This window comes from Chrysochloris asiatica, unplaced genomic scaffold, assembly GCF_000296735.1.
Source record: "Chrysochloris asiatica unplaced genomic scaffold, ChrAsi1.0 scaffold00071, whole genome shotgun sequence".
Classification (NCBI taxonomy): Eukaryota; Metazoa; Chordata; class Mammalia; order Afrosoricida; family Chrysochloridae; genus Chrysochloris; species Chrysochloris asiatica.
The window spans coordinates 9,825,587-9,851,705 of record NW_006408589.1 but is presented as its reverse complement, the minus strand read 5'-3'; the positions used below and the strand labels follow the sequence as shown (position 1 = coordinate 9,851,705).

General features: G+C 43.0%; 2 protein-coding genes across 2 annotated transcripts in view; one reads left to right on the top strand and one right to left on the bottom strand.

Moving 5' to 3' along the window:
- Positions 1–26,119, top strand: part of DOCK2 (dedicator of cytokinesis 2) — a 658,261-nt gene that overhangs the window by 333,882 nt on the left and 298,260 nt on the right. The gene's annotated exons all lie outside the window — the stretch shown is intronic.
- FAM196B (family with sequence similarity 196, member B) lies at positions 1,893–22,157 on the bottom strand. Its single transcript, XM_006864831.1, has 3 exons — positions 20,812–22,157; positions 19,645–19,719; positions 1,893–2,079 (listed from the first exon to the last, which is right to left on the bottom strand). The coding sequence occupies exons 1-3, from the start codon at positions 22,155–22,157 to the stop codon at positions 1,893–1,895; spliced, it is 1,608 nt and encodes a 535-aa protein (XP_006864893.1).

Here is a 26,119-nt window from a genome sequence, read left to right as displayed (position 1 = left end):
AAGACTTGTGGCTTTTAGCCAGTGGTAGCATATCTTATTGAAATGTAGTTTCCTAAGTTTGACAAGTGTATTTATCTTAATTCTAACTTGACGTTATATATTCTGGTCTCATTTTGTGGGTTTAAACATTACACTAGAAACAGAACAAGAACATCTTGAATGACATCCCAAGACTTAAATAGTGCAAGCTGAGATTCCTTGCCAAATTTCCCTCTCGATCTCACTGAAATAGCTTTGTGCACTGCAGCGCTGTGACAGGGAAGGTGAAATTGTTGGAGGGCTTTGCTCAATTAGTCTCAATTTGCAGTGGGTTCACATACAACCTACATACACACAGGATGGTGCACTCTGCAAAGAATCGCCTAACACAGAAACTGAATCTTCAGAAAAGGGGATTCTGAAATGCCTTCCTCATTCAATGCATGCTTAGCTTTAGGGGCCCTTGTCTTGCAGCATCATCCCATCTACAGGCTGGTAGAAAATTTACTTTAATGAGAAGGAATGCAAACCTTCCCTCACCCACAAAAGTATGTTGTTGTTGGTAAGTGCTATGAGTCAGTTCTGACTCATAGCAATCCTGTATAGGGTTTCCGAGGAGCTGCTGGTCAATGTGAACTGTCAACCTTGCGATTCAAACTGACCTTGGGGTCCAGTGCATTGTCCCACAGCACCACACCAGAACTCCTAAAAATGACTTCATTGTATTACTTTAGAAGTTTGTTTAGCCATGCAAGCTTGACCTGACCCCTCATTTATGGGGTCTTATCATAAAATTGAGCCAGACCTTGAAAGGATTCAGACTTTGGATAAGAAAGGTCTTTAATACTGAAATGAAAAATATATTCATAATATTCATATATATGTGTATATTTATCCTTATCCCTAGTCTTCTAGTGCTTCTGCTTCAATCAGACAACCATTGGTCACCAGGGAGGGAGATTGTCATCAGTATACATTTGAACCTATCTACAAAGCTGCTGTAGGAGAATGCATGGAATGACAAGAACCAGTGTTGCGTTTTCCTAGCCTTATTCATTATACCGCTAGGATGTGACTCATAGACAGGCTGCTGGACCTCAGGATCTTAAGCTTTCTGTGGAATCTTGGAATTTGAAAGCCAAACTGGATTCCACCCTGCTGCTAGAGTCCCAGGTAGAAAGACATGATAGGGCCACTAAAAATGTGGAAACCTCCCCTGAATTTCAACCATAGTCCTTACTAATTAAAACCATGTGGGACAGCACACAGACGAATCCTTGCACCATGGGGTGACCTAAACTTGGGGCAGTCAGTTACATCCCTGCAGCATGGGATGACAAGACCTTAATTCAGGATCAAGGGGTTAATTGCAAATGACAATGGCCCCAGCACACCAGAATGATCTTGCTTTTTGATTCCTTGCCCACTTCTGTTGTGCTTATGTATGCTGATATCTCAGTAACCTGCCAGCTTATTCATTTCTCTGCCTTGTGTGGGGTATCGCCAATTGCCCTCCTCTATCTTCCAGCTCTCCACAACACTTTTATTTTCTCATGGGTTGATGAACCTAGGATGTGAGGCAAGTGCTTAGCATCATGAGGTGCTAGAAAGGGTGGAAGTGGGTTTTGCTCTATCTGGACCCACAAACCAAGATTTTGTTTGGCCGTGTGAGGCAGGAAACGTGGTCACTCTAGTGTCCATGAAGTCCTCAGCAAGCCATGGCACTCACTCTGGTTAGGTTGGTGCCAGTTCTTCAGCGGTGGCTAACACCAACTCCAAGGCTTTCTTGGTTTGCAAGGTCAAGTGGATCACTCCCCTGGGCCTTTGCCAAGAAGTAGAGAAGGCATGAGGGCAGTGGTTTCCCCAAGTCGCTGAAGCCTTTAGGGGAGGACAGAGGGAATGATTCCGATGACTCAGATCCACCAGAAACACTTCTTCTTGACCTTCTTGGGTTTCCGCCTTAAGTCCTGTTTTTCTGGGATGGGGGGTTCTGTTGGGGACTTGGGTGGGGGAGTGGCCTCCTCAACAGGTACGGCTTCCTCCAGATTCTGTAGAACTTCATGGAACCTGCCTTCCTGTTGCCGGAAATCGTACTCTACACTGAAAGACACAGAAAGGAAGAATGGAAAGTAAATTCTGTTTGGTACAGAGGAGTTAGCTGTCCAGTTGGACATGAAAGAACATAGGCTTTGGTTCTGGTCCCAGATCCTTACTTGACTGTATGATCTTGGGAAAGTTATACTACCTCTCTGAGCATCCATTTCTTCATTGAATTGGCACTTGCTATTCCTGGTGTGGCATTGTGGGCTAATGCGTCAGACTGCAAAGTCACTTGAACTGCCAGGTCGGTGGTTCAAGATCACCAGCTGCTCCTTGGAAACCCCATACAGTGTCAGAATTGACAGCACTTAACAACAACAACAATGCTTTCTGCATGGGGATGCTCTAAAGATTAAATAAAGCATGTACCATGGTAGTAGGCATTCAGTGCACACCTACTGCCTCTCTCTTACATTTATTTACTGCTTGTAATTTTAATGTTTTTGTATGTTATGCATGAAAATTGTCTCATTTTGTAAGATTCAGGTAATATAGAGGAACATACAGCCAAACATTACAGATCCCTTTGCTCTGGCTAGTCCCACTTCAATCCCCAAGAGTGACTACTTTCAAGAGTTTGGTATCCAAATGATTCCAGGCATTTATATACATTGTTGTTGTTGTTAAGTGGGACCCTGCTCATAGGAACCCTTCATAGGGTTTCCGAGGAGCAGCTGGCCAGTTTGAACAGCTGACCTTGCAATTCAAACCTACCATACGGTCCAGTGCTTTCTCTCACAGTGCCACACCAGGAGTACATACAGGTTTGAATTACAAGATCGGTGGTTCAAACTCACCAACCGCTCCTCAGAAACTCTGTACAGGTTCGCTATGAGTTGGAATCTACTCGATGGTACTTAACAACAACACACATTTATATCTATATGAGGGAACTTCAAAAAAATTGGTAACATTCCATTGTTTTTTTTTTTTTTTTGAAGCCCCTCTCAAGAATGTGCATAGGAACATTTCATTTTACTTGTACGAACTTGTCTTCCTAAATTTATATATCCTGAAAAAAGGCAGCCAGATTTGTGACTAAGTACACAGGCTATGGACTCCAGGGTTCAAATCTAGGCTACTTCATTCACAAGCTATATGTGTGTGATGTTAGGCAAGTTCCTACACTGTGTAGTGCCTCAGTTTCCTCATTGGTATAATGGGGCTTTCTTTGGAAATAAGATGCATGCACTTAGAGCAGCGCCTGGTATGAATTCAGCCCTCCAAATGCATTATCCCCGATTCCTGTGGCTACTGTCATCATTAGTGCAATGACTACAGATATATTATCCCCTGTTCTTTGACTGGCCTCTCAACAGTGAGTCTTGGAGAACTTGATGTGATAAATCTACACAGTATCACGTAATGCACATCTATTTAAAATGCGCTGGGCTGGAAGGTCAGTTTGAACTGCAAGGTTGGTGGTTCAAGCTCACCAGCCACTCCTTGGAAACACTGTACAGGGTTGCTATGAGTTGGAACTGACTCAACAGCATTTAACAGCAACAACATGAATGGATAAAGGATGCCTGGTGGCACTAGTGGTTAAGTGTTCCGCTGCTCACCAGAAAATGGATGGTTTGAACTCATCATCCACTCCACAGAGAAAATAAAGATGAGGATCTGCTTCCATACAGATTTACAGACTAGGAAACCTATTAGGACAGTTCTACTCTGTCCTATAGGGTTTCTATGAGTCAGAATTTGCAGTAGTGGGTGGTAGGATGAATGGATATTTCCTAATGTCTACAATTGTTTTCTAATGTATGTATGCATTTTGGAATCAATCATATACTGACTTGATTGAATTACATTGACCTGTGAAGGCACAGGGTTTCTAGAGGTTGAGGGAGTTGGGGGGCAGGATGGGCATAGCACAATCTCTGGTCTGTGTGGTGCTAGTATTTGCACATCCCACCCCCGGCTCCTGCCAGGAAGGTGGGTCAGCTGACCGCAGGGACTCCCAGCCTGGCTTTTCACTCTGACTCATTCCTCCGCTGGGCCAGAACGGACTCTCATAGACAACTCAGCAGGTTGTACTTGAACTCCTGCTTGTAATTGTCCACTCTCCTCAGAGGAGATTTACTTATGGAGGAATTTTCAGTGCTGGGTGGCTTGTAAAAAGGTTCTCAAGCTTGCAGGTGTGTCTGTTACCTGATTTCCTAGCAGGGTTCTCTAAAGGCCCAAGGGTGAGGGAGCCAGCGTGGGAGTGATGAGAGTGGAGGCAATGCGGAGTCAGGAAAAACAGTGCCTATTCCTTCTTAGTAAGGAGGGAAAGATGAAAGACCCCCAGGTTGGTGTGTGATGTGGCATCTAAATGACATGCTGGCTAAAGTCTGTCTATCCATCAAGGACTAAAAAGGAGCTGCCAGTGAGGGACCACTGTTTCCTGCTACTCTTCCACATCACCACCCCAAGATTCAGACTCTGAGTCAGTGCTGGGGGCCATTGCCTAGCAGCTCTGTCACTGAGCAAGGGCTGAAGAGTCTGGAGGGTGAGGTGGTCTCTTTGGAAACCAGCCCGATGGGGTATCAGGCCTTAGTGCATACTGGGGAGGGGTGTCTCATTGTTTGGTTTCTGTAGTTTTGCTAAGTATTCCCCAGATTTTCTACCCCTTCTCTTACATCCTTCCCCTTTCTGCCCCTCCAGGTCCTCCCAATAGGGACACAATCCTGTCTGGGTGACCTGGCCAATGGATGGAATGTGGGCTGTGATGAGTTGTGAGGTCTTGGGGGAGTCACTTTCCATTTTCAAGCCTCCAGTATTCTCATCTGTAAAATGAGCATGGTACCCATTCACAGGATCCATCCTCCTCCCCACAAAAAATTATAAAAAGCAACAACAACCAGTTGCTGTCAAGTGGATTCCAACTCATGGTGACCTTATGTGTATCAGAATAGAACTGTGTTCCATAGGATTTTCAATGGCTGACTTTTTGGAAGTAGATCACTAGGCTTTCTTCCAGGGTATCTCTGGGTGGACTTAAACCTTGAACCTTTTGGTTAGCAGCTGACAAATTGAAGCATTTGTACCTGCCATAGGATCTTGGGGTAATCTAAGTGGCATAGTATAATGTTGCACTTAGCACGGTGGTAGGCACTAAGTACTCAGTCTGTCAGTTAACAAATGCTTATTGAGCATGCTTCATTGCCAAGTCCTCTGTCTTAGTTCTCTACTGTTGCTTTCACAGAAATACTCCAAGTGGGAGGCTTTAACAAACAGAAATGGATTCTTTCACACATTAGAAGATTGGAAGTTCACACACAGGGCACTGGCTATCCAGGAAGCCTTTTCTCTTTGTCAGCTCTGGTGGAAGGTCCTGGTCTTGATAGCTTGTGCTTCCTGGTTCCTTAGAAATATTCATGTGGCGGCATCTATCTCAGTCCATCTCTTCTCTGCTTGCATGCTAATCTCTTTTATATCTCAAAAGACATTGATTCAAAACACTCTCACACTAATCCTGCCTCATTAACATAACAGAGACAACCCATTCCCAAAGGAGTTATCATTGAAGACGTGTGCTGCTGTGTATAGGGTTTCTAAGGAGCAACTTGTGGGTTCGAACTGCTGATGTTGCAGTTAGCAGTCCAGTACTTACTCAGCATTGCCACACCAAGCATAGAGGATATAATATATAACATATATTTTTGGTGGTGGGTGGGGGAAGGCAGGCAAAATTAAATCTATAACATACTGTTGTAGGTGTTGGGAGAAAGTGACAGATTGACAGACACTATCCCTGTCCACCTGGTACTGCTTGTCCAGAGCTCTGTGTCCTCAGAAAATGCTTCTTATTATTGTCATGTGATATTGAATCAGCTCTGATTCATAGAGACCCTGTACAGGGTTTCTAAGGAGTGGCTGGGGGGTTTGAACCACCAACTTGTGGTTAGCAGTCCAGTGCTGATCCTACAATGCCACACCAAAACTCCTTAGTAAATGGTGTTGTTGTTGTTAAGTGCTGTTGAGTTGGTTCTGACTCTTAGCAACCCTGTATAGGGTTTCTGAGAAACAGCTGTGGAGTTTGAACTGCCAGCCTTGTGGCTAATAGTCCAGTGCTGATCCTTCAGTGCCACACCAGTAAAGGCTTTGTTGTTTAGTGCCATCGAGTCGATTCCGACCCATAGCGACCCTGTATAGGGTTTCCAAGGAGCAGCTGGTGAGCTTGAACCCCATCGACCTTGCAGTTCAAATGGCTCTGCAGTCTGATGCATTAACCCACAGCGCCACACCAGGACTCCAGTAAATGCTAACCAGCATCAATTGCTATTAGTGATGCAGTCTAAACTCAGGATTTGCTTGGTCCTAGGGCAGAGGCAGAGCTAGTATCACATACCCAAGATTCCATTTCCAGCAGGTATCACTCAGCACTGAACTTCTGTTTTTCTCTAAGGTTGGTTTCAGCCTGTACCCACCTGCACCTCACTCTCTCCAGTGGAATCTTAGGGATATAGATTCACAGGCTGGGGAAGAGTTGTCAACATCAACCTCTGCATTGCACTGAGGAAGAATTTAAAGTAATGAGTTGCAAGCTCTGATTTGCATGGCCTCTAGCACTGGGAACATGCATTGTTGACAGATAGTGATAACCCACATTCACAACTCTCTTATCTTTGATATAACCCAGTCCTCTCCAATGAGACAGAAAAATTATTTTCATATGGAGTCCTTTGAGAAACTTTGAGAACCTTGAGAACCTTTGACTTCATATGGAGTCAAAGACAGTACTGCCCCTTGCTCAATCTATGGCTTTCTAATGCTGCATAATACAGGACATCTTATCCACCCATACATCTGTCCACCTACCCAGTCATCCATCCATCATCTTCATTTAGTCTGTCAACCCATTCATTCATCCATGCTACTCTGGCTTTACAACAATGTTAGGTTTCAGGGACACCAAGGGTACGAGAGACAGACTGCCCTTGTAAAACTTCTCAGCGACAGAACACATTCTTAAACTAACAAATTTAACCAACAGTTAATTTCAAAATATGCTTCTTATTTGTCTCAGCACCCCCTAACTACTTCCCAGCTCTTCATCTATATGCCTCTACCAAAATATGCAAACACAAACAAAAATTAGTCTCCTTCTACTCTTTATACATTTAATTTCTCTGGCTTCATTATTTGAGCAAACAAGCCTCATAACAGTGCCCATTAGAAAAGTAAGACTTTGTGATTCTAGAAGTGGTACCCAATCAACAGCCCTGGGAAGAGAGGAACCAGGAGACAGAACTTAAATTCCAATCTCTTCCTCACTATTTGAAGTGCAGCCCAATAGAGAGGAGGAAGCAAGGGCTTTTGAGACGGATGCTCTTGATTTGGAAGCAAGACTGTACCATTTACTGGCTGGGTGACCTTGGGCATGGCGCTTCTCTGTATGTGACTCAGTTAAATGTGAGCGTTATAGCTACATCACTGGGTGGATGTGTCACTGGGGTACTACTAATAGGTGTCATGTCCTCACATATGGCCACTACTCCTGCCCACTCCACTCTCCACTAAGTCCTTTTGGCTTTGTCTCTGAGGGACTGAATGCCTCACCTCCTTGCTTATACCTTCATCTATTCCGTAATTGTACACCTTGTGAGCAACATTGCTCTTCACCCCTCCCCTTCATGTACATTCAGGGAAGAATACACTCTTTATGTTTCTATGGAAACACAGCAGGATTCCATTATAATCATTGGGATTTAGGGAGCTCCCCACCCCCACCCCTTGTGACTGCCCCCACTGGTCTTGGCAGTTTAAAGAGAATTGGAAATGACTTCCTTTTCAAGGCCAGGCAAATAGCAAAGTATAGAGATGCGGATGTGCTTTGGAAAGAAATTGATTAATGTTTTTTAGGCCAAAGCAATTTATTAACATAAAGGAAAATTGTCAGTTTTCTTCTTATTCATCTGTTTGACAAACTACTGTTTAGTTTGGAGGGGAGGAGAGGGAGTATATTTTATTCTAGTGGCAGCTGCCTTATAAATGGGAGGGGGGTAGCAGCACCCTCTCATCTGCTTTTTATCTTAAGGCTGCATGGAGAAGAGTTGATCCCCCAACTTTCTACTTAGTCAGCCTAAACCCTGTTCAGCAACCCTTTGTGGAATAAGGAATAAGTTGCTTATTTGGTGGGAATTCAAGGTAAACTTAGCAAAGGGCTGCTTGTAGACTCTAGAGAGGAACTCTCTGCCTTAGGTTTGGACCTAGAAGAGTTCCTGAGTGGCACACACATTTAAGCACCTTGAAAGAAAGGACTTCTTCCAAAAGGTCACAACCTGAAAAAAACCTTTGGAGAGCAGTTCTATTCTGATACTTAAAAGGTCATAATGAGTTAGAGCTGACTTAATGACCCTAATAACATCAAGATAGCACACCACCAACCTTTTCAACCTCCTCTCTGCCTCTGCCCTATCTCTTTCCCCCTACCTTTCCACCCTCACTTCTTTTCCACTACCTGTATTCCATATTCAATCTGCATCCCATCCAGGATGATGAGGAGGAAGAGTGATGCTGAGTTAGTTGGTCAAGAGTGCTGTTCATGGTGGGGAGAAATGGTGGTCAAGAAATTATTACTATACAGGATTCAGAACAGTAGTCATCCAGATGGTCCTAAGTACTCCACATCTGTGGGACTGATCCCCTTGAGGATGGTTCAGGAATGCCCAGCTCACGCCTAGGGAAACTTGAAACCCTTCCCCCTAAAGGAGATATCTGAGCATGGTGGCACATTGTGTTTAGCAAGTGAGCTGTGTGTCACCAGGAATGGATGAGAGCTTTCAAGTTTCCCTCTTGAGTACACCTCACTAATCTAGCTGACAGATCACTGCTCTAGCCATCATGCTAGGTACAACACAGAAGGGTATTTTTCTAGGTAATTGGAAACAGCAAGAGTCCTACATCATGGCTTCTCTGAAAGAAGAATTAATAAGGAGCAAATAGTGTTAAAAATAAACAAAAGAAACAACAACACAAAAAATGATAAATACATAAATACATGAACAAGCAATAGAGTTAGGTCCAGTATACAGATTCACTGACAGACTAACTAAAGTTGGGTGAGCCCAAATGAGATAGATGTTTATATAGAAACAAAAAGAAACTTCTTTTATGTAGTGCTTATAAATTTGCAAAATTCTGTGATTTCGTTTATCCTCACTGTATCCCAGGAAATGAAAGAGTGTTGTTCTGTTCATTGAACAGACAAGGTAACTGACAAAAGGGACTCATAGATCAGATCGGAATGCAAACATTTGTTGCTTTTGTCTAAAAGGGACCAAGTACTTTATCCAAATGCCTGGCCTGGACCACATTATTGAAAACATGTAACAGTGTCAATGAGAAATACTAATACTAGTCATGACAATAATAGAAATGACAATACATTATAGAGTGAAACCTATCCTCTACCTCTAGACACTGTGCTCCAAGTTTTTTTGTTTTTGTTTTTCATTCTCTCATGTTACTCATATAGTTCTATGAGATAGATATTATCTTCATTTTACAAATAAGGAAACTGAGGCCAGGAGAGGTTAATACATTCACCAAGAAACAGTGCGTGATTTTGGACTCAGGTTGTCCATCTTCAAAGCTTGTGATGCCTCCAGCCATAAGCCATAGGTTTCAAGTACGTGGGCTGGAAATGAATGACCCATGGGGTCTCCTTCCTGCCTCCCTCCCCCCCTTTTTCAGTTCTTGTGGGAGCATTTCTGTGCCACTTTGCACAGAACTCAGGTGCACCACAGCTATATCGACCTTCTTTATTTTTTTTTTTTTCAAGAATTAGCTGTGAGAATCAATGTCTCCAACAAGAGTAGTTGGTTCCTGTCCATTTGGATAAATCACACCACTTTGGAAAGTGTCTTTAGGGAAGAATTACAGTCTTAGAAAGTAGGAGGTTTAGTTTTGTTTTGTTTCTCCCCCAGCCTGGAAGGAATATTGTTCTTACAACTTTCTCCTAATGACCAATTTTCTCCTTATTTATAGGATGTAATTTTGAGCTTCCCCACTTGCAGCCACTTCAGGTTGGCAAACCCACCCTTCCTCCCAGGGCATCTGTCTGCTAAAGAGTCCCCAGAGGACCACAGATTGTCTCCTTGGCACATAAATAAACAGAGCCAAGCTGTAGAAGTCTTCTCCAGTGATAGTTACCTTTGAAATAAATCTCTCTTCTGGGATGTGTGGCCTGGTAACTCTGCCTGAATGCTGAGCCGTCAAAAGGGAAGGTTATGTCAAAGAACATGAACCCATATCTTTATGACTATTCAAGGTCAAGAGGAATGAAAGGAAGTGGGAGGACAAATATCTGCTAATAGGACTTAGGTTTGAGCCTTGACTCTGTTGGATCTTGGACAAGTCCCTTAACCTCTCTGAGACTGAGCTTCCTCATCTGTAAAATGGGAATAATAATCACACCCCTAAAGGTTATTGGAAGTCTAGAATGAGATGATGGAAGTACAGTGCTTAGCAAAATGCATGGCATAATGACTGCTTCAACAAATGATAACGATTATCATATTCACTTGATGAAGAAATAAAGATTAGGCCATTCTGTAGTCCACTATGGCCTTGGCGCCGGCGACCATCTGTGTTTTATTCCTGTGATACACTCAACTTGCTTGATCTTATATTTATGACATATTTCAGCCTTTTTAGCTATTAATGCATTAAAATAGGCCTCACTTTTATTGCAGATAAATTGCTGATGTTATAAATCCTATTTATTTCTTCCTATACTGGAAGAAGGAAAAGAAAGGGATAGAGCCACTCTAGAGAAGCAGGGAACGGAGGCAGTTGTCTTAGACATAAACCCACTGGGGTTCATAGAAATTTCTGCACACACTCTAGACTTTACCCTTATTTCCCAAAGAGACAGCATTAAGCTAGGATTGGTGTTGGTTGTTTGGGGGTTAAATGATATTGTCCTATCATTCAGGTCCCAGCATTTGAAATGAATGTTGCCCAGTCCATATTGAAATTTGAAAAGAGCTGAAAATTCATCTGTGGTTACTACAAAGAACAGTTTGCTGTATACTCTGTAATTATTTTTCTGTGCTGGCCAGAAAAAGGACTGTGGCTAGAAGACCAGGTGCTCACAATCCCCCTGGCTCCACACTGGGAGCATCATAAGCAGACAAAAGGAAAGTACTAAATAATTTAAGTGGAACACTGAAGGCTAAACCCACAGGACTGGACTGAGAACATATTGCATTTTTTTGTGAAATGCCTTTTTTTCCTGGTTAGGTAATAGCCTTAAGTGGCAGGCCAGGTCAAAGCCAGTGGCCAAACAGCTTAACCTTAGAAGGAAATTCAAGGAAAGGCCCGCAGCTCTACCCCAACCATGTGACCTCAGGTGACTCAGGTTCTCTCCGAAGCCTTTTTGTCTATAAGGTGACACCCTTCCTAGTAGTTTATAGGATATATGGCTAGTAGCCTTTGGCCTACCTTGCAGGGAGCATCCTTGTTATAAGTTCTGAATATCAAAACTGTGAGAGGAAAGCTCCAACAGTGGGGCATCTGGTTGCACTGTGCAGCCCATCTCCTCTTGAATACCCATCTTCTCTGAGAGGTTCGAAAGGGGTCTCCACAGTGGAAGTTGAGTCTTGGTGAAAAGCAATGTGGTTTTGTGGAGTTGAGGGAGAGGTCCCTTCACTTGGTTTGATGGCTGTTGCTTGGCTCAGCTGCCTGGGGTGACTACCTTTCTCTCTTGGAGTGGGCGGTGGGGACAGTTAGCACTTGGCACACGCACCACTGTCAGATGTTTTTAATTGATCCTCCAGGACTCACCAGCGGGCAGTTTATAACATTTGGGAATTTGACTTTAATTGGTCCCAACTTTAATTGGAGGAGCAAAGTCAGCGGGGATTGCCAGGCAGTTCCTGATCTCAGATGAGGCCCCAGGAACTGGGAGATAGATACAGAAGGAGTGAGAGGCCAAACTGAAGTCTCTGTCATGCATAATGCAGGCCTAGACCCCAGAGTGGACGAAGAGAGGCTCATTTTGTCTTTTTAGAGGAAACAGAGGGCATTCTAAGATAGGTTTGCTAAAACAAGTCCCCCTGTCTCCTCCTTCTCTTCCCATTAGCCTCCATGCTAATCTGCACCCACTACTTAGGACTATATATGACCATGTATATCATCCAAACCAAGCAGAAAGGATATCATCTTTCCAGTGATGCCTTTCATATAAACGCTAGTGCCTGGGAAATTTTATAAGCAAAATTTTCCTGTTAATGTAGGTTGATTGACAACAAAAGTTTCTCGTAAATCAGCTGTTCTATTTCTTCATTTTAAAACAATAATTTTACCTGGTTCAATGAGTCTTGGAAATTTCTGGGTGGCGCAATTGGCTAACATATTTGGCTGCTAACCAAGAGGCTGAAAGTTTAAATCCATCCAGAAGTGGCTTGGAAAAAATGTCTGTCAATCTACTTTCAAAACTCAACCCAGCAACAGGGATTAACAAATTCCCAGGAGATCCTAGTGCAGATGATCCATGATTATACGTAGTCAACATCATTTAGGGTCTGCATCTTCACATGCAAACTGACAGGCTGCCCTTGGCTGAGGAGAGCTTGGCAACACCCCACTCCATTGTACCCCAACACTTACTGATGGCCTTTGATGGCAGCATGCAGCAGAGCCAGACTACAGGCGACAGAACCAATTTCTAAACTTATTTCTTCTAGAATTTTGTGCAAGTGCCCCGTCCTTTCTGAACCTCAGTTGCCTCATCTGTAACATGAGGTTACGTTTCTTCTTTCATTTAGTTGTGAGGATGAAATGTGAAAACAAAAGGTACCTACAATGACCGGTAAATACTAGACAATCAGTAGTTGGTAACTTTCTCATTTCTGTCTTATTTCATCTGATACATTAGCTGCCATAGTTGTAAAAATCATGAAATTAAGTTAAAAAACTGATCTCCATTTAGATATGAGTAATTTATGAATTATAATGGCTTAACCAGAGTATAAGGGAGCACTAGTGACACAGTGGTTAAAGCATTCAACAGCTAACTGAAAGGTTGACATTTCGAAACTACTGGTTACTCTTTGAGAGAACGCTGTGGCAGTCTACTTCCTTAAAAATTTGCAAATATTGGGCAAAATATTGAATGATGCAGAAAGTATCAAAAAAAAAACTAAAAAAAAAAAACTGGAAGGAATGCACAGAGTCACTGTGCCAAGAAGAAATGGTCCATGTTCGACCATTTCAAGACGTAGCCTATGATCAAGAGCCAATGGTCCTGAAGGAAGAAGTGCAAACATGCATTGAAGGCATTGGTAAAGAACAAGGTACCAGGAATTGATGGAACACAAACTGAAATTTTCCAACGAACTGATGCAGCACTGGAAGCACTCACTCATCTACACCAAGAAATTTGGAAGACAGCTCCCTGGCCAACTGTTGATGAAGAGCCCTGGTGGCACAGTGGGTTAAGCATTGGGCTGATAACCACAAGGTCAGAGATTCAAATCAACCAGGTGCTCTGTGGGCGTACGATGAGCCTGTATGCTCCTGTAGAGATTTACAGTCTTGGGAACTCAAGGTAACAGTTTGCCTCTGTCCTGTAGGGTCCCTGTGAGTAACAAAGGACTTGATGGCCTTGGGTTTTAGACCTGTGGATGTGACATTGTTTGGCGTAGTTTTCTTTGTTATGTTAATGCAAGCATAGCAATGGAGAGTGTGTCCTAAATATAATCCCTTCTCCAAATATATCCCCTCTCCTAAATATAATCTCCAAAGCTTTCCACTCTTCCTCCAAGTCAATATTGTTGTTTTGTATGTATAGTAATTACTTAAACATGGGAGCAAATTAGACAGAAGGAAGCACAAATGTGGGAATATGTTGTTGCTGTTAAGTACTGTGCAGTGGGTTCTGACTAATTGTTGTCGTTGTTGTTGTTAGGGGCCATCGAGTCAGTGCCAGCTCATAGCAACCCTATGCAGAACAGAATGCAACACTGCTCAGTCCTGGGCCAACCTCACAATCACTGCTAAGCTTGAGCCCATTGATACTGTCATTGTGTCAATCTATCTCATTGAGATTATTGGTTTCCAAGGAATGGCTGGTGGATTTGAGCCACCTACCTTGTGGTCAGCAATCTAGTACTTACCCTATAGCATCACACCAGGACCCCACAAGTGGAGGAATATAGATGCCGCATGAAGATCGCTAAGGAACCAAGGAAGGGCAAGGCTACAGAAGGTAAAGGAGACAACCCAGAACTGACTGAAGACAACCCAGCTTTTCCCTACAGCTGGTGACCAGAATAGAAATTTCTAGCCGCCTGAACTGTGAGAAAATGACTAAGAAATTAAGATCATGCTTAACTTAATTTCATCTGCAAAGTACATTTTGCAATATAGGGGAACATATTCACAGTCCTGATGTGGCACTGCACATTAATGCACTGAACTCTAAGGTTGTTTGAACCTAAGCTCAGTGGTTCAAACTCACCCAGCTGCTCCTCAGAAACCTTATATAGGGTTGCTATGAGTTAGAACTGACTTGGCGGTACTTAACGACAACAACATTCACAGAGTCTGGGTATTAGGAGGTGGGTATTTTAGGGATCCACTATCCTGCCTATCACCTGGGCCTTAACATTTTACTAAGAGAACTTGACAATTAAATGCCTTGTTTTCCCTCTCAAAGAGGTCATTAGGGGCACTTCAGCCAACATAGATAAGGTGATGTTTTAGCCTGGGGGAAATTTATGGTTCTGCCTTAGTGAAACTTTGCCTTTCCCATAGCAGCCAGTGCAGAAGTACTGGGCAGTAGTGATGAAGGTGAATCTCAGTGTCCTGTGAACTTTCAATAAGTCCCCTGAGTCATCAAAGGGAGATTTGATTAGGTACATCTCATTGAAAGTATGTTGTGTTCCAGGTATTTTAAAATTGAAAACTCATCTATCACATTCAGCCTTTCTTCCCTGATTTGATCAATTAAGATTTTCTGCCTCCACCCCAATTAAATATAATAATTATTTTACTTTTGGGTGATGTACACAGCTATCCCAGGATCTCCAAAGCTTTCTACTCTTGGCTTCCAAGTCAATATTGTTGTTTTGTATGTATGTTGTTGTTGTTAAGTGCCGTTGAGTCGGTTCCGACCCATAGCGACCCTGTCCAGGGTTTCCGAGGCTGTAAATTTTAACGGGAGCAAAAAGCCTCATCTTTCTCCCGTGGAGCAGCTGGTAGTTTCGAAGTGCTTACCTTGCAGTTTGCAGCCCGATTCGTAACCACTACACTACCAGAGCTCCTTTGTACAGGAGCCTTGAAAGAAAGGGCTGAAGATCTACTTCCAGATTGTGAATCATTGAAAACTCTATGGAGCACAGTTCTACTTTAACACTCGTGGGGGTGCTGTGGGTCACAGTTGACTCAACAGCAATTGGTGGTTGAAAATATGAGGGGGGCTTTAAAAAGTCTGTGGGAAAATGGAATTTTGAAAGATAACTGAAGTTTTTCCTTGAACTTTTTGAAACCATCTTATATGTAAGCAGAATCCAGGAAAGAGGTAGAGTAGGGTAAGAGAGATATCCCAGAAATAAACTTAAAGTCATGAGTGCATTTAAAGCCAGAGGAAGGACTGCAGATGTCCAGTTACCACTGGGGCAAGGGTCAGCTCTTCTCTTTCTTCCTTCTCTCTAGCATCTTTCAAGTCTTACAGGACCAGCCTCACCCTTCAGACATTGAAAATGGAAAGTTTGCAGCTTGCTCTCTGTTTCCATTTCTTAAGAACATGCTTGACTGGCATATAAAACATTTTTCTGGGAAAGACTTCCTATTCTTGAAACATTTGAGGTATTTTACAACTTAAATCAAGCAGATTTTTCCTGGGAGCTACATTGAGAAAATTAATGCACCATCAGTACCAAGTCCTCCAAAGAGCTATTTTGAGAATGAACCTGAGGATGAAGTCCAGGGAGGTATGACTGGAAAAGCAGAGACAGGGTGAAGGGAGGAAGCTTGGATGTGGCTTATAGAAACCTTATGCCCTTGAGAAGCAGGAAGGGAGCTGATTCCCGAGACACTGCTTCATAGAGCTTCCATTATTCCTTCATCATCTTCATGGTGTTTGCAATATCCCCCGCACCATCTGCCCCATTATTTACTTATTTCTCTAAATCAATTCCGTTTTTAAGCTTAAAAACATTTATCTAAAATAGGCAATACTGTTTTGTAAATGAAGATCTGCATCACTTATAATAAATATTTAAGGAGATTCATTTTTTAAAGCTTCAATAAAAATTTTAAAGTTATTACATTCTAGCTAGGTAATATTGCTTGCCCAGGGCTACAAGCCTGGGACCTGTTCTTTCTTGGCAAAGAAGTATGACAAGCTAGCAATAGAAAGGTTTTGAAGACATTCTAGTGCCAAATTCCGATTTTGCCATCTAGATAATCAGAAGGATTGAAATAAATTAGAAAAGGAATGGCTTTCTCGTAAGGAATTTAGTGCTATTTAGTTTTGAGCAACACCCAACCCTTTAGGTAGCTGGCCCTAGGAATGGTGCTAAAGCGAAATGAGGATAATGGTGAAGGATGAAATAACCAGAGGCACAGAGCCCATAACAGTCAAGACTCAAAGAAATCCATCCTTCCTGGTTCATAGAATTCCATGGAAGTCCTCAGCCAAACACAGTCTATAGGCATCTGTGTTGGTGCTGTACTCTTGGATGAATGAATCTACCAATGTGATCCATGGTAAGAGAAAAGCCAAGGAGGTTTGGAGGCCAGACCACTTCTCTCTGGGCAAAGAGAATGAGTTGGATGGAGCCAGATGTGTTCACAGGTCTTTATGGAAGCAGGCAGTGCAGCCATAGCCTTAGGCTGATGGAACCAATAGGAAATACTATCTAGGAAACCTTATGTGTTGCTATCTTAGCAGCAGCATCTCCAGAGAAGAAGGTCTGGCATGCAGTCCATCAAGTGCCCATGTGCTTTATGTACAATGACGTGTTCTGGGCCTGTCCATTACCCCAGAGACCACTGCTTAACCAGGCCTAGGGATGAGTATTTCGTATCACTTATTTATTATTTTGTAAGATCTGACTTTGTAGGATGCAACATAGGATTTGAAGTCATTTGAAATGTTATAAAGAAAAAAAAAAAAAAAACAGAAAAGAAATGACAACTATCATCTTCTCACTGTTACTATGATGGGGATGTTGTTCTGATCTCTTTGCTTTCATCAAATTAATTGACCATTCTTTTGCAATGGCTTAGATACAAGGATGCAGATACTGTCTGGGAGAGTAGTCTGGCTTTGAATGGTAATAAGGGCCGTAGGAACACAGTCTCTGTGTTTTTTTCTTGAAAACTGGAGAGCGATGTGTGCTTGAAGGTTTGCTTGCCCATCCAGGGCAGTAACTTAATTTAAAGTGTTTGCTGAGAGTGTTTGAAGTAGGTATTAGCAAAATGCAAAACTTCTTAGACTTGTTAGAAGGTCATAGTTTAGACAAATATTGCCAGTTTAAATTTTTAATTCAGTGTACATATCAAAATAATAGAACTTAAAGGGACCACAAACCAAGAAAGCCAAACCAGTCGCAGTAAGTCAATTCTGACCACATATGTTTCACAATATAATTGTGCTCCGTAGGGTTTCCAATGGCGGTGATCTTTTCGAAGTAGATTTTCCCCGAGGCATTTCTGGATAAATTTGACCCACCAACCTTTTATTTAAGCCTAGTGCTTAACTGAGTTTGTGTCTCTGCCATTCCTGATAAAATGAACACAAGAATCATCTAATTAAAGTTCTTCAGAGTTCAAACCCACCAGCCACTCCTTGAAAACCCTATACAGAGTCGCTATATGTTAGAAGCTACTCGACAGCATTTCACAACAACAAGTGATTAGAAAAGAACCCTGGTGGTGCAATGATTAAGTGCTTAAGTGCTAACTGAAAGGTTGGTGGTTCAAGCCCATCCAGCAGCTCCACAGGAGAGAGACCTAGAGATCTGTTTCCTTAAAGATTGTTTGTTGTTGTTGTTGCTGTTAAGAGCCATCAATTCAGTTCCCACTCACAGTGACCCTGTATAGAGTATCTGAGGAGTGTCTGTTGGGTTTGAACTGCCAGCCTTGTGGTTAGCAGTCCAGAGTTTATCCTACAGTTTCACACTGTTTGGGACCATTCTCTTCTCCCTCATAGGGTTGCTATGAATTGGAATTCCACTAGACAACAGTAAGAATGTCACTCAAAAATCTATTAAGATAGGAGTGCTTTTTTTAAAAAGAGGGAAAAAAGTAGAAGTTGATGACATGGCCTATTTGTGCTGTAGACTTTTTCAGAGTCCCCTCTTTTTTTTGAGAGAATGTCAGATGTTTTCTGTGAGCAGTCTTGGAGCTTCTGTCTTATAGCTCACAGGTCTAAGGAGTTGACAAGATGAAGTGAGAAAATTCTGAAAGCCTTGCATAACTATACGTGCCTCTGACCTCCTGGCCCAGGACCCCTCGCTAGGATGAAATCTCTGAAATCGGCCAAAGAGAATGAACAGTTTTACAAAGAAGACACATACAACCCAATTGGACTCCAGTTTTCTCAGGCTCCGAGCTGTTCTCATCTGAGAGAAAAAAGAACCGTGAAAGCAAAACTGTATACTTTTGTCAGGCAAAATTAGATACCATCAACTGACATGATGGCTTTTGATTTCTGTGGTGTCATGAAAGTGGACCTCCTGCTAAGGGAACATTGATCTTTCTGGTAATAATAGTAATAAGCCCTTGAGTTTGCGCATAGGCATTCATATAGTTTCTCTCATTGGTTCCCTATAGCAGCTCTTATAGGGATAATTGTTCCCATTCTATAGATGAAGAAACTGAGCCTCTCACAAATTGTGGAGGTTGCTGGAACTTAGATAGCAGAAGTCACACTTTGGGATTAAAACACTTTTGACTCCAAGTATAGTGATCTTACCGCTAATGATGTTTCTACTGTTATCTCCTACCAGACTCCACTTTATTACAGCAACCTTCCCTACCTTCCAGCCTTCATGTGGGAAGGAAATGATGGTTTTAGAAATGAATGCAAAGTGCTTCACACATTTTTTGACACATAGCAAATGGTTGGCATGTGATAGCAACTGTTGAGGAAGAGGCAGTGTAATGGAATAATTGAGATCACAGGGTTTGGGGTCAGACAGATTTGAGCCCTGATTCTCCTCCCTTCTGCTCTTAGAAAATGCTCCATGTGACTAGGCCAAATGGCTTTGCTTCTCACAGGATCAGAACTGCTACCTTGCAATGTATAATTGTGAGACAAGATGCAAATGAAGATATAGAGCTTAGCACATCGTCTGCTCTTGGGATTCAGTAAATGTAGGGACAATTACATCAAAGAATTAGCTCATTTGCTGTGATGAAGCAAAGCAATCCCTGCCTTGGAAACTTAACCAATATTATATTTCATAGTGAAACACCTTGATTTTGAAGTCTCAGGTACTCAAAGACTTTGTGCTTTTGCCTCTCCCTTGACTTTCTGAGTCTAAGAGAGATTGCAAGGTTATTTCATGGACCCCACAACTTTTGGGCTCTACAGAGCAAGACTTGGATGTGGTCAGGTACCTGTATATGATGCATGCAGTGTTCTGGCAGGTACTGCAGTTGTTGAGATCTTGGCCAGTTCGGTAAAAGTTGCGCCTGAAAAACAGAGCATTTGCTGAGTAAATGTATGGGCAAGAACCCAGGGGATACATGCATTCTACCGACTCGCTGGTTGGTCCTTACTGCCCACCCAGCACTGCCTGGCATTTAGTGCTGCTCAGAAGCTGCATGGTCATTCCAAACAAGGAAACATGGAAGCCAAGACAATAGTGCCTTGTGTTTCTAGGGGAGTTTATGCATGTTTTAGACACTTTCAAATCTGAGAAGTTTTTTTCCCTATGTGAAATGGGTCATTTATTCTTATCCATTGCATGACCCATGAAGTACCCGAGTGCGAGTGAGCAGAAGAGGGATATTAAAACCCACAACCCCCTTGGCTCAGTGTGTTCCTTAGCACCTCACTGCTTCTCTCTTTAAGTCAATGAGGCTTCTGATTCATACCAGCAAATGCCAGTGTATTACTTCTTCCCTCCCTGTCTCCTTTTTGATTAGCTTTAGCCATTCCTACATTTCCTTGTCCAGGAGCACATAGTAGAGGGATGAAAATTCCACATCCAGTTAAATAACTGCTTCTCCTGCCCCACACTGCTGCTGAATCACTCAAGACACCATTGTGTGACTCTTTAACTTTGTAAAATTTGTGACCTCATTTCAGTTCTGAGTTAGTTGGTCAGTGATGGAGTAGCCCAAGTGATCAAAGAGGTCAGTGGAGGGGAAGGTGGGCAGTAAATTCAGTGGCACAGGAAGCCCTTTGTTACAAACACAAAAACAACTAAAATACAGTGCAAATGTAGTGACTGGCTGAGAGGATCCATCATCAATCAATGGAACCCTTGTCCTCATAAAGATCATGTGTCCACCCTGCTACTTAATTGCATCTTTTCCCCAGTGGAAACACCTGGACACCAGAACAAATAGCCATGACAATCCACACACATTCACTGAAGTTTAGAGTGAACTGAAGTCTTATCTAAGAAAAGAAAGGCCATTTACCTGTGTTCTGGAGGAACAACAGACTCTCAAACCTTTTGGAGACATTCTACTAATGGAGACCAATGTACTCCTGCCCTGTCAAGTGACTTTACCCAATCATTTTTAATAGAAATAAGTAAGTAAATTTCATCTTACCCTTCTGTGAGAGCTCTGGCTTTTTCCAAGTCTTGAATGACATTCAACAGGACTTTAATTTTCTCTTGATTTGAGTGCAGAGATTCCTCCACAGTCTGTAACCTGCCTTGGAGGTCACAGAGTTCCCCTCGGGCCAGGTGAATTTGACTCATTCCACTCATGTCTTTGTTCACAGGAAGCTTTGTTTCATTTCTTGGAAGAGAGGGTGGGGTGGGATCACTTCCTAAACAGGTTGGAAAGTCCAGGGGGTCTGGCTGCATGGATTTCTCCTCCATCTCCTCTTGACATGTGGGTGGAGATCTTGACCCACTGTTAGTATTTAATGATGCCAAGGTCTGGTGATGGGTACCAGATGAAAGACAGTCTGATGTTCTTCCTGGATGGGCGGGCTGGCTGTGGGTGCCTGGTGAGGGGGAGCTCTGAGTCCGTGGAGGGGAGGGGACACACCTTTCCTTGGACTGAGATGACAGTAGGCCAAGGTCCTTGTCATCAGGGTTGTCTTTGGGCAAAAGCAATTCGGGTTGAAATTTACCTGTGCCTGGCATGTGATTGGCACCGCTGGTGGCATTTAAGCAGGAGGGGACTCTTTCGGAATCTGTTGACAGCACACTTCTCCCGTCACCTGGATACATTTCAACCACAGAGTGTATGGAGTTACTGATCTCAGCCAACCTGTCTGGGCTGAAAGTGACACCTCTTGCTTCCCAGGAAGGACTGTGGTAAATATCATCTGGAACCTGAATGGCAGCTGTTGCTTTCTCTGAGGCCATCCAAGTCCCTCCTTCCAAGCAGATGCTAACAGGCCCATTGCTTTGCACCTTGGACATCCTCGGGAGAAATGGATGGGACAACTTGATCCTTTGAGGCCCATCATCACGATGCTGAGCCAACCTTAAGTAGGCGAGGTCGGAAGACACAATGTCTTGCTCGGAGAGGTTACCGTTGACCTGGATGGCACTTTGGGTTGCTGTTGGCATTTCTACCAGGGACTTGCTGGCTGTGAGTTTCTTCCTTTTGAAAACTGGGAAATGCTTCCTGAGACTGGGGGAGGTTTGGATCGCGATGTTCCGAAAGCCCCCTGCCTTCTGGGACCTGGGGAAGGAGAGCGAGTAGGTGGGGAGGTACTGATGCCTGGATGCTTGAGGCTTCCCCATCACAACCGAGTCTTCAGAAGTCTGGACATCATCTTCAGCTAAGCCACTTGGATTCTTACTGGTCCCATCTTCCTTGAAGCGCACCTGCTGGGATTTGCTCCTGCGGTGGTGAGGTGGTTTCACAAACTCCACTGACTCTAGGCTGTTTCTCTTCAGAAGCACAGGCCGCACTTTCATATTTTGCTGGGCCATTGAGCCTCAGTTGAAAGGGTTGGGACCATGAGCTTCTCCTGAGCACATTTCTTTAGGTCTTTGGAGCAGCATCCAAGGATGGCATTTCAGACATGGAGAAATGCCAGTCAATATGGATCAGTCCTCTCCAATTCATGTGGCAAGTTTTACCGGCCATTCCCAGCCCGTGGCATTTACTTAGGAGTGATTCCTAATGCTTTCCCTGCAGTTAAAACATCATATCATTGCAGTGATAACCACAATTTAGATAAACAACGAGTTAGGCTAATTATTAAACATCTCATCTACCAAGAAAGCTGACGGGCTATTTATCAAGGGAGGCAGGCATAGGGCTCTGATCCTAGAGGAAACTTGCTATCTTGAACAAAAAGATGATGAGAGTATCATTTAGGAGATAACGCCAGACTCCCAGGTATGGATTCCAAAAGAAGCCGGCTGCGTCTGGAACGTAAAGCTTCCTTTCCTGCAGCATCAATTTCCAGTGTAAAACTGCAGGAAACTTAAAGAGATCTTCTTTGCATAGCGTGTAAATAGGCAGAGAAATAAATGACCTGGGGGTTGAGTTCTTTGATGGTATATGATGCTCCTAAGGGAACATCTCCATTTATGTCAAACACAAATCTCTCCTTTGGGGCCATTGTTTTCTCTCATGCTACTTCCTTTTCTTCAGTGAGGGAAACTTATCTTCCTAAATGGCTTCACAAAATGCAACGGGGTGTGACCAGGACAGGATGGAGGCATCAGAGGGGACTCAAAGGGCAGACTCCCTGTGGTGGTTGGTGTCTTGGTTAGAGTTCACATGGAGGCAGAGTGAGCTATGTCTGCAGCTTCTGAATTCTGAATCAAGGTTGGTAATCACTTGCCCTTGGGGGTCAGGCCCCAGACAACAAGCATTCTTTGCAAGCAGGCAACAGATGTCTGAAAGGGAAGAGACAACAACCGCTACTGAGAACAAAGGTCACATGGACCTTGATTTCTTCCCAAATATCAACTGCATTACTTTTAGCGCTTTTGAGTGGAAGGCCTAGGAATAAGCCAACCATGCCCTTTGTTCTGTTCCTCTGGTTTCAGGGCCTTAACCAAAATGCCTGTCTGCCTGGGCCATTTCCTCCCTCCACTCAGCCAACTCCCATCCATTCAAAAAGCACTAGCTTAAATGTTCTTTCTTCAGCAAGCCTTGCCAATTGCTTTTAATATACACTTTCACTCCTAGACCACACCAAGACCACTGTTAGCTGTTTGTCATTACTTCCTTCATAGCAAAATAAGCAGATGAAATTCAGTAATCCTCTATGTATGTATTTATTTAGTGTGTCTCTCAGTACTCTACTTTATACGCACCAGGAAGACGGGGGTAGAGCCATGTCATTCCGCAAACTCATTGTGGGTGCCTGAGCATTGGTGACTATGTAGATGGCTGGGTGAAGGCCAGGTCCTTTGGAAACAAACAAGAGCCTGGGTGTTGTGAGGCCACTGGACCTTCTGCTAAGATTGTAACCATTACTTAAGGGCAAGATTTTCCCTGAACATCTTCAATTATAAATTGCTTTCTCTGGAGATAAATGTACTTAGGATTCTTCACAGAAACTTCACCTTGTAAAATAACAGCTACCATTTAATTTTGCTATGCATTAATCATAGTAATTCACATCTATTTAGTCCTCACTTAATATGCCAGTTGTTCTTAGCTCTTTCCAAGCCACGACTCATTAATTCCTCCCAAACTATCCTGTGAGGTAGATACTAACATTAACCCCATTTTGCAGTTGAAGAATCAGAACCCCAGGAAGGTTAAGCAGTTTTCCCAAGGATGCACAGCTAGTGACAGAACTGGGATCTGAATTACAACAATGTGACACTATTGCTTGTGCTCTTAACTCTCACACTTCACTGCTTTTCCAACTTTGCATGATCTCATTTAAACATTACAGTATTATCCCCATTGGGCTGATGAGGAAACACTTGGAGAGCTTATCCATTGAGTGAAGGAGAGAGGATTTGAAACAGATTGTATATGATACCTAAGTTGATGTTCTTAACCTTGAGGTTATGACTTTTTCTCCTGAGAATCTGCCTGGCCTGTGGGTCATAATTTAAGTAATTTGATAACAGGGGTTTGAAGTCCCCTGCAGGTCTGGAGAGGAGCAAGGAGCGCAGCCTGTTCCTTGTGCAAGTCAAGGGCCCAGGATTGAGGACCAAGCCTGCCTGGATTAACAAAGAGTTATTGAAAGAAAATCAAAGTCATAAACAGTTACAAGTGTTGGGATGTCTTTGAGGGAATATGTTCTCTGTGGCATCCAGCCTTCTCATACAGGCTTCTTTAAGAAAGAGGAGAGTGTTTTGCTCCATCAACAGGAATTTTAACATTCTTCATAGTTGTGGCGGAATCCTGACATGGTGCTTTGCCTTAATGTGCCAGACTGCAAAGCTGTTTGAACTGCAAGGTTGGTGGTTCGAGCTCACCAGTCACTCATTGGAAACTCTATACAGGGTCGCTATGGGTTGGAACCGACTTGATGGCACTTAACAACAACATAGCTGTGGTACCTGCTTCATGGGTGCAGCCTTGTCTCTCTGTCTTTGCCTTTCCTTAGTAATTTCTAGATAATACCCATGATGATTTCTGCCTCCCTGCTCCCGGCCACCTTAGGAACTTTCACTTGACTCAGTGAGGTTTGAGGAGTGTGAGGGCAGGTCCTAGAAGACAATAGGATTCATCTAAAAAACTTGTTAAGTACCGACGACTCAGTTCTGATTCACAGCGACCTTGTATATGGTTTCTGAAGAGTTGCTGATGAGTTTGAACTGCTGACCTTGTGGTTCAAACCTATTGTGGTCCGCTGCTTTATCCCACAGTACCACACCAGGAGTTGTTAATTTGTCACATTCTGGATATACCTTAGACCTGGGTTCAAACCCCTGCCTCCTTATTGGCTGAAGGAATTTGGTCAATACTTACCCTCTCTGAGCCTCTGTATTTTCATCTGTGGAATGGGAATGGGACTCATAGCATAGTCACTCATGGGTTCATGGGTCTGACAGAAGTCAGTGAGCTTTCCACATTGAGAGGTTCGCTCCATTCTGTCTCTCTTTGAACTTGGAAAACTCTCAGCACGGTGTCCAGCATACAGTAAGAAATTAGCATGTGTTCGCTGTTGTTGCTAGGACTACTGTTGTGAGCACCTCCAGTCAGGTTTCCTGGTTGTGAATGCCAAAGTGTGGTTATGTATATATCAGAGAAGGCTTCAAAAAGCTCATGGAAAAAATGATATTGAGAGATAATGGAATTTTCCCATGAACTTTTTGAAGTCCCCTGGTATTTCTAGGAAGAGGGGTTACAGTTTCCAGCAGATGGTCATGAAGTTTTGTAGACTTAAATGGTGGAAAAACCACTGTCTTCAGCTTCTCCAGAGCAGGTGGATCCACTCTTGAGACAGAGAATGAGTGTGTCCCATTTGCCTCACCTTGCTTTTTTTTCACTGATAAACATGCAGAAAGTTCTATGGTATTGCTTGCTGGTTCACACCATCCTTTTTAGTACGCTAATAGGACTCTTGTTTTCTAGTTATACCATGATCTACTTAAATTGTGCCCTTTTAAGGATATTGTCGTTAAAGTATCGTATAGTCAGTTCCAAGGAGACACTGATGAGTTTGAACCACCGACTTTGCAGTTCAAACCAACCTTGAGGTCCATTGCTTATCCTACAGCACCAGGACTCCATTTTAAGGATATTGTTGTTGTTGTTAAGTGCCGTTGAGCCGGTTCTGACTCATAGCTACCCTGTATAGGGTTTCTGATCCTGAGCTGCTGAACTTGTGGTTCAAACAGAATTTGCATTCCAGCACATTAATCCACAGCGGCACACCAGGATGTTAGGTTGTTTCTAAATATTTGCTATTATTAGTAATGCTGTAAATAACATTTAAATAACATCTAATTATTTCCTTGGAATAAATTCC

Coding starts and splice junctions, on each gene's coding strand:
- FAM196B (XM_006864831.1), bottom strand. CDS start 22,157: ATGGCCCAGCAAAATATGAAAGTGCGGCCTGTGCTTCTGAAGAGAAAC. Junction 19,720..20,811: donor GCCAGAGCTCTCACAGAAGG/GTAAGATGAAAT, acceptor TCTGTTTTTCAG/GCGCAACTTTTACCGAACTG. Junction 2,080..19,644: donor ACTGCATGCATCATATACAG/GTACCTGACCAC, acceptor TGTGTCTTTCAG/TGTAGAGTACGATTTCCGGC.